Source organism: Impatiens glandulifera, chromosome 9 (assembly GCF_907164915.1).
Source record: "Impatiens glandulifera chromosome 9, dImpGla2.1, whole genome shotgun sequence".
NCBI lineage: Eukaryota > Viridiplantae > Streptophyta > Magnoliopsida > Ericales > Balsaminaceae > Impatiens > Impatiens glandulifera.
This window is the reverse complement of record NC_061870.1, coordinates 31324363-31336576: the sequence shown is the minus strand read 5'-3', so window position 1 is coordinate 31336576 and position 12214 is coordinate 31324363. Positions and strand designations below refer to the sequence as shown.

The window sequence follows — 12214 nt, the reverse complement described above, 5'->3', positions numbered from 1 at the left end:
CAGCAAACTAGGTTTGGAGTGGTACAACCAGATTCTCATAAGGATGAAGCTCAAACCTATGCAACAGTGGTAGGCGCGAAGAAACAAACTATTTGGGTTAACTAGTCGAAGACGGTTCATGTCAGAATTAAATCATTTGAATTTCAAAATTGGAGGCTTGCCCTAGAGTTGAGGCTATTTCGGTAATTAAGAACGAGAAAAAAGATCATTTGTGGTTGATTTATTTCAACTAAAGTTGTTACGTTGGGCTCTTCATACGTCGACTTGGAACCGATGGCGTTTGGGGCTCGGACCTAATGATAACGTATTCTGGTATGGATTCAATTCTCATGGAAGATATGTTGCTTTATGAAAAGATTTTAAAACAACATTTATCATGTCAATTGATAAACGTATTAGACCTTTAGTCGATGAAGGAATCCAACGACTTGTTGATGGTCAATCAGTTAATATTGAAAACCCACATTTCATTGTGCCCACATGCAGTGGCGGACCCAGAAATATTTTCTCGGGGGGGGGGGGCTAAATACATAATAACGTGCATTTTTTTGCTATCAAATAAATGTATTTTTTAATTAAAATTTTACTCGATAATTACATAAAAATACTAATAAACACAATTATTAAATTATTCTTGTCCCTGAGTCGGTACAAAAGAAGACAAATATCTTCATTACGTTGCCTATACCAATCAATCAATTCAAGAAATTTTTTTTATTTGATGAACTACTTGACTCATCATGTCCTCGAAAAGGTAATCCTTGCCTCAATAGAAAGCGTGTTACATCAAATATTGTCGTTAAACATGTGTGATAATTTATTTCTATATCACGACCATGTGTACGTAAAACGTTTCTCACGTTATGTCTTTGATCTTAAAATGATTCAAATTGAATTCTAGCTTCATTATGACAACTATTTGAAGTTCTCATATGACGATTGAATCTTTCTAATGCTCTTTTTCCAATTTTTGTACTCATCTCCTATAAATGTATCATCTACGTTTTCTCTATTTAAAGGTTTGAAAAGATAACACCAAAAACAAAATGATGCATATTTTGATATGATATATTCTAACCATGTATATTTGATCAGTAACATTAGACTCATTAGTAGGCTCATTAATTGATGTAGAAGTACAAATTCGTTTATAGAACATCTTCATTATTCATTATTCGTTTGATCACCTGACCTCTACTATACATTTCAGTTCCAAAACCAATTGGGCAAAGCCTTATTTAATAAACATATATATAATATCTTAAAAGTTTTACCCTGGTTGGGGGAGGCCCGGGCCCCCCAAGGCCCCCCTTGTAGGTCCGCCACTGCCCACATGTAATATAAGTCCGTACCCGTTTTAAAAACGGTCTCTACTTGTATAACGTTTGAGTTTTAACTAATTATTATTCGGGTCCTAGTCATTCTTCTAGGTTTTAGGGTTATTTAAAATATTATAACAACAATATTTAAAAGCTGGTACTTGTTACTGATGATAGCTAAGGAGGAATATACATGAAGAACATCAGTCATTTTAAAGACATTAAAGTTTAAACATAAATCTCAAACATTCTTTAGTCAAAATATTTTTTTTGGAAATATCCCAAAAATATTTTGAAATCATTTTCTAATCAATTTTGAATCATCAAATTCAAGAACTAGACAACACACAAACTTATGAAAGTTGAAATATAAAAATTTTAATTTCAAACTAGAAGAATGAATTAAAGGATGATTGGAAGATTAACAAGGATTGAAGAACACTCCTTGGACTTTATGGAAGTTTTTGGGATGCTTGGATCCAAGTTTTAGAGCCTTATACACAATTTTCGAAAAATCAGAAGTTTTGAGCTTTAATGGCGGATTTTCGAATTGTTTTGATTCATGGCTTGAGATGTTATCTCTTGACATCGAAAGTGTTAGGGAAGCTATTTATACTTGTCCAAGGTCGGTTGAGAGCTTCAAGTGGATCGAATCAGCCAAAGTCATTAATGACGTTTTGGTTGTTCTTCATTCCACTTGTTGAAATATGTATGATTGTACCTATAGATGTAGGGTAAATGATCACCTTGGTAAGGTGATCATTTCACCTTTTGAATCAGTCAAAATGGTTGAGTTCCATCTTTAAAAAATAAAGATGGCGGTTGTTCTTATCCTTCCGACGATCGCGAGGAAGAAGACAACCGGCGAACGAAATGAATACCTATCGATTGATAGAAATTGGTCGGAATACCTATCGAGAGATAGAGTTTGCTTAAGTACCTTTCAAGAGATAGGATTTGGTTACCTATCGAATGAAAGATTTTGTTTGAGGACCTATCGAGGGATAGGATTTCGTAGGGATCATGTACGAATGAACATTGTGCTTATTGATAAATATGGATTTGATACCTATTGAGAGATAGAGTTTTACGGTACCTATTTGGATGAAAGGGTTTTGGTGGATGTACCTATCGAGGGATAAGGTTTGGATGACAGAGTTTTGATTTTACCTATCAAGCGATATGGTTTGGATTACCTGTGGATGAAAAGATTTTTGGTTTACCTATCGAGTGATAGGGCTTGGATTACCTGTTTGGATGAAAAGATTTTTGGTTTACCTATCGAGTGATAGGGCTTGGATTACTTGTTTGGATGACAAGATTTTTGGTTTACCTATCGAGCGATAGCGTTTTGATTTTACCCATCGAGCGATAGGGGTTAGAAGCGGAGTTGTGTACGAATGACGTCTCAATCTATCGACATATAGGGTTTTAGTCACGAAGTCGTGTACGGACAATGTCTCAACCTATCACTAATAGGGTTTTAGTCACAGAGTCGTGTACGAACAACGTCTCGGTCTATCGACAGATAGAGTTTTAGTCACGGAGTCGTGTACGAACGACATCTCAATCTATCGACATATAGGGTTTTAGTCATGGAGTCGTGTACAAACAATGTCTCGACCTATCACAAATAGGGTTTTAGTCACAGAGTCGTGTACGAACGACGTCTCGATCTATTGACAGATAGAGTTTTAGTCACAAAGTCGTGTACGAACGACGTCTCGATCTATCTACATATAGGGTTTTAGTCACTGAGTCGTGTACGATAAAAAACTAATTAAAGATCGAAATAACCAATAAAATAAAACTCAAATACAATCAAACATGAACATGGCCTTATGGAATCGACTTAAATTAAAACAAATAGTAATAATTAATTTGTTATCTATCTAGCAGCATAAGCTAGGAAAGAATTCAATTCCCAGATATGGTCGTCCTCTACGGACTGCTTGATAGCTTTTCCGAGTTCTTCCGCTCTTGTTCTAACCTCATGTCCTTCACTCGATGCCATCAAATTTTCAATGCTTTTCTTAATGACGGATGAGGTCACTAGTTGATGGCGTTCTCCCCAACCCATGACCTGAACTCCCACTTTGAGTATATGGGTCATGAGTATGGCGTTATACGGCTGGTCGGATTGCATTGGCCATGTAGCCAAGGGCACGCCCATGGTAAGGCTCTCTAGGCATGAGTTCCAGCCGCAGTGGCTCATAAATCCCCCAACCGATGGGTGCCGGAGAATCCCTAGCTGAGGAGCCCAATCTCTCGTCACCTTTCCCACCCCTTTCACCCTCTCCTCAAACCCTTCCGGCAACTGAAGGATTGTGGTTTCAGCGTCGAAAATGTCTCCTCTATCGGCATCTCTCAACACCCATAGGAACCTCTGTTTACTTTCTTCCAATCCTAGAGCCAGCTCATTGATCTGTTCACGGCTCATGGTTGTTGTTGATCCAAAGGATACGTATATCACCGATTTGGGTGGGTGTTTATCTAGCCATTCCAAGGTTGGGTGATCAGTTTTGTCGTCCTCGTTTGCTGTAGTAATTACTGGAAACAAGGGCGCGACCGCCCATTGCTTCTTCTTCTTCTCAATGGTCTCTGTTTCGGCTAGCATGTCGAGGTAAGGGCCATCCATTGCTCGACAAGTGCTGAATAGTTTGCCATGTCTGATATGATTAAATTCAATAACAATGCCCAAAATCTTATCGAGATTAGGGGGGAAGCAATTGTCTGCAGTGGGGATCGCATCCGGATCCACCTGGGCCGGAAAAGGTTTCCCTGACAGGTGAGACATTAAACAGTAGGTGAAGAAGGCGGAGCTACAATTGAAAGAATATGATTCTGCATTCGGAAGTGAGGCAACATCCTGGACGACACAACTCATTAGGCTGTCGTGGATGACGACGAGTCTTCTAGTTCTAGTTGAGGAGGAAAGTTCCCGTAGCAAGGCGGCGACAGGTTCATGCGAAGTCCAGGAGGCTTCAAACGACGGCCAAAGATGGTCGGGGAATTTCTCAGAGAAGCTGGACGGAGGAGAGGTAAAAGAGGGTGTCTGCAATTCGTGGAATATGATTCCTGAAGTATTCAGGAGGGTGTCGTGCCGGAGCTTGACCTGCCGGCAGTGGATAACGGAGGCAGCGTAGTGAACGGGGAAGCCACGGGAGCGGATGAGTTGAGAAAGACGAAGGAGCTGGTTGAGGTGGCTTTGGGCTGGAAATGGCACCATTAAGAACACTACATCATCAGAATCTGCAGTAATCTTGCTAGTAATATTGTTAGCCATTGATGAATAATGGATGGATAAGTTGGAATTCTCTATCTCCCTCTTATCTCCCTCCCTATGATCTGGATGATCGAGTTTTATGCAGGTATTATTGCAGAAAAAGAAAATGTCATTATTATAAAAGGACAACACACTAAAAAGTGAGAGGGACCTTCTTTCATCTTCACTTATTTGAATTATTATCAATCATTTTATTTTTACTTTTTTTGGAAAGAATTATTTTATCATAAAAACTAAAAGTGAAAATAAAGTAAAAAGTAAAATCATATTATTTACATTTTGTATAAAAAAATGTCATTCGATTAAATTTTAAAAAATTATTTTTGGATCACAAGAATTTTGACGCTAAATTTAAAATAAAAAAGATTGATAGCAAACAAATAATTAATTAATGAATTAAAATATTAAAATTTTATCACTTTAGTTTTTATTAAATTTCATACAAAATATATTTTAAATGAAACATAATTTTAATTTTGAGATACATATTTAATACATTTAAAACCAATCTTTAATTTTTTTTAACAGGAATACAAATTTATATATAATAAATTGTGACTTAATTATAAATTTAAATGTCTTTAAAGTGTATTATCATGAACATGAGACATGAGAGTATATATATGAGAGAATTCTTAGAGCTTTGATCATGTTTTTTTAAGGATTTGTATGAATTTTGTCCAAATAAATTTGATTGTATTAAAAAAAATGAATTATTTGGTAAATGCAAAATTCTATAAGTGAGAAAACATCAATTTCCAAGTAGGATTCTTATCAATTACGTACGACTATATTATTCCTTTCCAATTTGAAGGCAATCAAAGAAAACGTGGATATTAGGACCGAGTATTGGTTGAGATCGATTTGAAACAGTCGGATTGTGGTAAAACATTGGATATCTCGGTTTTTGGAGCTCTTTTTATCTTTCTCTATATAGAATAAAAAAGTTAGTATGAGGAACCATAGTTATTGGAAGTCTATATTCGATGTATCTCAAACCCCTCAGAAAGAATGGTTCTTGGTTAGTATGTGTGATCGTGCGATCCGCTTGGTGGACGGACAACCTCATGTGAGTGTTCAGGGTAAATCAACACAGAACATGGTGAGAGGGTCAAGAGAAATCAAAAGGTCAAATCGGACATCGTTCTTCAATTGGCTTTCTCAGCAACCTCTAAAGATGCCTCAAGCGTTTGGGTCTAAGGAGGCTATGCGTTGTAACATGAATGACAGAGGTGGTTGAGGGAGGGTTCTAGAAAGGAGTCGGCAATCAATTAGACTCCGAGTCCATAATAAAAGGAATGAGATGTCTCTAGTTAGAATTCAACATATGAAATACAACTAGATCCTCGTAAGGATGAAGCTCACACTATGCAAGAGTGGTAGGCATGAAGAGATAGACTATTTGGGTCAACTAATCAAAGACAACTCATATCAGAACTAAATCATTTGAATTTCAAACATTGGAGGCGTGCCCTGGAGTTGTGGCTATTTCGGTAATTAATAACGAGAAAAAAGATCCGGCTCTTTATAAGTTAATTTGGAATCGATGCCGTTTGGAGCTCGAACTTAATGATGGCGTCATTTGGTATGAAAGTGTGTCTCGAAGTCGAGAAAGAGTTATTATAATTAGATTTTATCAATCATTAGAAAAATTACTGCTTGGAACGTTTATGAGTTAAATGATGGTGTGAAGTAAGATATCATTAAGTCACTAATGGGAACCCTTGGTTGTGACATATACTGTTTTAGTGAGACTAAAATTCGGAAGATGAATCAATGGATCGTTAAGGATCAATGTAATTTACGGTTGTGTGGTTTGGAGACTCTTGATTCTATAGGGGCATCATGTAGAATTCTTGTGCCATGGAATGAAGACATATATGAGAAAATAGATGTTAATTGGGTAGATACTCGGTTAACGTTCAATTAAGAAATCGGGAGGATAATTTTTTTTGGGTAATTTCAACGGTTTATGGACTAGTTTTATCACAATTTAAAATAGAGTTCTTTAATGAAATGAAAAACATGGCGAGTCTTTGGGACTTAGCAATTATTTTGCGGGTGACATGAACGAAGTTAGATCCCCGTCTAAAAAGAAAGGGGTCAATAGGCTTAGTAGCCTAATGCACGAGTTCTCAAAGTCAATTACAGATCTAGAATTTATTGACTTTCTTTTGGAAGGCGGTCAATTCACCTTTAGGAGAGGTAATGGCAATGGGGGGCAAATTCATTATCGTATCGATAAATTTCTAATTAGTGAATCTATTTTTCAAGGGTTTTCTAATATATTTTTTTATATTTTTTTTTTCAAAGTCTTGAGCTTTAAAACATCTTTCTTTTTGGAAAATATGAAATAAGCTTTCTCAATTTATGGCTTTCAGTTCGGTCTTAAAGATTTTTATTTTTTCCCCAAAATTTCCTTCGAGAATTAACTTTTCTTAAATATTTGTTAAACACGAGAAAGAATTTAATCTAATGTCTCTTAATCGAATTTTGGTGAAACGGTCGAGTTTCTTTTAAGACGATCATTTTGAAATAATGATTTTGACTCTACTCTTACTTGTTTTCTAAAATTATTATTTTATTTTGATTCTAGTAAAAGTGGTCAAAGTCTCGTTCTCTTTTACAAAACATAAAAGTTTTATAAATATTTGACTAAACCTGATAACCGTTTACTTACGTATCTTCTATTTATAGAAGAATCAAGTCGATATGTAGTTACGTATTTATAGAATTTTTATAAAACATTTTTACAAAAGACTATTTTTTGGAAAGTGGAACATTTCTCCATTTGTGATGCCCCTCACTCATGTTTTAGTGGAGGATTTTGTTTGATCTATACATGACCTTGTGGTTTTCGTAATTGTTATAACATGGGTGTCATATTCAAAATATCTATTGGCCTTTATTCTTTTATCGTGTTTATTTTGTTTTGAGAAATCGTGTTATTTTTTTTATCACGCACTCAAATTTAGTGCTTTATTTTAACAATTTCAGAAGATAACCTTGTCTTGGTGATCAATTTGGTTTTGAATTCTCGAAGAGTTGTGTTTAAAAAAATTTAGAAAAAAGAGGATTAATGCCTCATGATACATGCACATAATGGATGTACAAACACATGTTCTTAAATGAGTGAACACCTCTTTTCTCATTCTTCTTTTGATATGAGAAATTGCCCCTAATTTTAAGAATAAGAGTTTTCTTTGTTTTTTGTTTTGAAAGTCAAGATGTACTTAGAGGTGTTCACTTTGACTATAATGGATACACGCATTTATAAATATGGTAGTCACGTAAGAGTTATAGTGACGATGTTTAGTTGTTTGGACACGACACAACTGGCTTGAATAATGTAACCATGTTTTTTGTGCTAAGGGGTATCATAATAGAGTATCATTCATCGATAGTGGAGGGGATAAACCACCGTCATAAACTCGAGAATATCAACTCAATCAGAAATTTCCTCCCACCTCCATAATGCCTACGTCCTATCGGACGACTCATCACCAAAGGGTGTGGTCGATCCCATGCATTCTAGTTTTTCATCTCGTAACATCGCTCATATAGAACATATCGTCATTTCATTTGACGATTCTTTGCACGTATTTCAATAGATGTGTAAAGTGTATCGTTTAATACATATATATGTTACATATCTCCAAATAAATAGGGTGTTTGTTCTTTTTTTCAAATAAGGCTCACATAAATTAATTATATAAGCTAAGGTTTTTTTGTTTGTATAAAGATTCAAATTAATTAGATAAGTTTCGGAATTTATTATTATATAAAGATTCAAGTATATCAGTTACATAAACTTCAGAATTTATTATTATTTAAAGGTCACCAAAATCATTTAGATAAATTTAGAATTTATTATTATTTAAAGATTCATGTAAATTAATTAGATCAGTTTGGAAATTTATTATTATTTAAGGTTTCATTTAAATCAATTAGATAAATTTTAAGTTTTTTATTTATTTATTTAATATAAGTTTTACAACATTCGAGAGAACCTTATAATATACTGAAATATCTTCAGTAATGAATTACGGAAGAATCAACCTTTTTTTAATTAATATTATTTATTTATTATTTATTATTTTAATTTTTTTTAAAATATTTTCGAATGGTCAAAATTTTGTTTCAAGCTAATCCTTAAACGTCTCTGGTAGAATCGTAAAAAAAAAGCTGGAACGCCTCAAAATCTCTCAGTTCTCTATCTTTAAAAAAATTTTAATTTTAATTTTAGTCTTTTTTTTCACGGATTTGTTTTAGAAACTTTCGTTGGATATTTTAAATAAATCGTGAATTGACTTTTTAGATTTATAAAGTCGCCACCTAATTTTTCTAAAATTATAAAAATATTTTGCATAAATAAACGCATTTTCTGTTTTGGTTCGGGATTTGATTACACTCGGGAAAGAGATTTCGCGTTTACTCCTCTGTGCTCGTCGGAACAATAATCTCTACTTTAAATTTTTGGTCAATTTTACAATTTTATCGTTTTAAAGTTTAAACATTTAGTTTCTAGATGATTTAAATAATAACTATGGAAGATATTAAAGTTCAAAATATACATAAAAAATATGATTGGAACGTTTGTGTACTTTTTGTTAATTTTTTTAAATAATAGTTAAAACTATTTTATTAAAATTTCAAAAGTAAAAAGGTTAAAAATAAAAGTTAGACAAACTTTAACTATGGTTAAGAATAACAATTAAAGAATCTTACAAAAATTGATTAATAACATTCATACATTCTAAAAAAACAGAGTTTACAAACAAAAAAGACTACCTCCAAATAATTACCTCCAAACCTAACCATTCCAGTCTTAAATTTTCGCATACCATTTATCTTCATTATATATTTTTCTTTTATTATTATTTATATTTATCTTTTTTATATAAAATAAATATAAATTAAATTAATGACAATATATATATATATATATATATATATATATATATATATATATATATATATATATATATATATATATATATATATATATATATATATATATATATATATATATCATAGGCCCACTTTTTTTTAACTTATATATATAATACTTTTTTAACTTTATAATTGTTTCTATTATAATATTTATTGGCCCACTTTTTATATATATAATACTTTTTTAACTTTATATTTGTTTCTATATAACTTTATTGGCCTATTTTTTAAACTTTTTATATATATATATATATATATATATATATATATAATATTTTTTTAACTTTATATTTGTTTCTATATAATCTTTATTGGCCCACTTTTTAAACTTTATTTATTTATATATATATATATATATATATATATATATATATATATATATATATATATATATATATATAAAAGTTATATATAGGTATATATACTATTATGGTTTTATTATGGTTTGGTTTTGAATATAACACGTTATATAAATTGTATAAATTTATTATTTGTATTTAGTAAATAATATAAAATTCAGTAAAAGAATAAAATATTATTTAAATTATTTAAATTTATTTTATATCGGTAAACTGTTTCTTTAATATTATTCCTAATTAAAATTATTGATATTTTAAATATTTAAATTTTATTTTAATTAGTTTAAATATTATATCAAATAAATAAATAATAATATAATTATGTTATTATTTTAAATTAATAATATTATATAAAAATAAATAATTAGTATTATTTCATAATTTAGTTTAAAATCTGAGATAATATATTTTTTAAATGATTGAACTAATTAATATTAGTTAGAAGAGTAAATAATTATAATTAATAATCATAATATTATTATTTTTATACTACTAATTATAAAATAAAAGTTAATTTTCTTATTAAAAATAAATTAATTTTTTAATTATTTAAATTCTTAAATAATAAAATTTATAATATAAGTTTATTTTCTATAAAAAAAAAGTAAGTAATATATATTGAAAGTAAAAAATAATTAAAATTTATTGAAAGATTAAATAAATGTTAATATTAAAAAAATTGAATAAAATTTTAATAAAAATAAATTAAAATTTTAGTACTGTCTTGTAATAGGTAACATGTGTTACTAATTTATACCGTTCCAAAGTATAAATTATACCATTAATTTTACTGTACATATAAAACTAATTCAACTAAACACTTTATAATTTCAATATTGGTATAGTTATACTTTATAAGGTAGCGTTTGGTTGGTGGTACAAATTATATAAGGTATAAGTTGTATAGAGGTATAAATTCTAACAAGGTATAAATAATATAAGGTAGTATAAATTATATAGGTTATTGATGTTTGGTATGAATTATAAGAAATTGTATAAGTTTTATATGGTTTATAATTTTGTGTTTGGTATATAGTATAAGAATGTAGTATAAGTTATATAAATATTAATTTAAAATGTTAATTATTATTATTATTATTATTTTATATTTATTTATATTATAAATAATATTTTTTTTATTATAAATTATTGTACTATTATTTAATAATTAATATAAATTTAATTAAAATATAAAAAATTAATTATAATATAAACAATAAATTATTATGTTTATTTAATTTAAATATTATTAATAATTGTAACAAAATAAAAATATTATTTATAATATAAGTAAATATAGAAAATAATAATTAATAAAATTATAGTTATAAAAATAAATAAATATTTTTTAATTAAAAAATGAATTATTTAAAAAAATAGCAATATTAAAAATAATTATATATAATAATAATAATATTATTAAAATTAAATAAAATATATTATATAATAATATAGTATTAATAAAAAGTATTAATAAAAAATATAATGAGAAATTAAAAATTAAATGAAATAAGAATAGTGTTGTACCTAGAGGGAATAGTTTCTATTTTATACCAAATATGAGGTACAAATTATATAGGGGTATAAATTTATACCAATAGTAAAAATATAAAAAAAATACCGTATTAAAACACTATTGGTATAGTTTATACTATACCAACAGTGTTGTAAATACTTGTATTTGGTGTAATATATCTTACCAAACAAATTATTATAATATTTATTTAAGTAATCATGTTTTTTTTTTAAGTATCACAATAATATTTTTTGAACCATTATCAACTAATTTTGTGTTTTTGGCTTATTAGTTTATTTATTTTAAAACATATTAATTAAACACATACATTTGGAATGATTAAAAGATAAAATTTTAAGAGTACAAAAGTTTAAAGTTCGATTCAAATTAAAAAATAAATAATTTTCTTAAATTTATGTTTGTGTGATGTACCGTGCTAACTTTTTAAAATAATAAATTATATTTAAAAAATTGATAAGCACAAATTTGAGTTCACAAAATATATAGTTAATAAAATGAGTTAGAAATGATTTGAACTTTTTCTTATTATAAATTAAACAAGTAAATGATATCATGTTGATATATAGATCTGATATAATACAATAAAATGAAATATGACTAATATATTATATCACTTAGTTAATTAAAATATTAAATTATTATTTATTTTATTATTATATATTAATATTTTTTTAGAAAAAAATTATATCTTTTCAAAATAATCACCAATTATTACTATCTTTATCTTTACAATTTTGTTTTAAAATTCGAACAATATTAA

The 12214-nt window shown here is 29.1% G+C and overlaps 1 protein-coding gene across 1 annotated transcript; it reads right to left on the bottom strand.

Moving 5' to 3' along the window:
- Positions 1 to 3096: 3096 nt before the first annotated feature.
- Positions 3097 to 4702, bottom strand: LOC124915187 (zeatin O-glucosyltransferase-like). Its single transcript, XM_047455858.1, has one exon. It carries the CDS (start codon positions 4603 to 4605, stop codon positions 3208 to 3210), a length of 1398 nt encoding a protein of 465 aa, XP_047311814.1. The 5' UTR covers positions 4606 to 4702; the 3' UTR covers positions 3097 to 3207.
- Positions 4703 to 12214: the final 7512 nt, after the last annotated feature.

Bases quoted from the DNA above. Each gene is read 5' to 3' on its own strand.
- LOC124915187 (XM_047455858.1), bottom strand. From the start codon at position 4,605: ATGGCTAACAATATTACTAGCAAGATTACTGCAGATTCTGATGATGTA.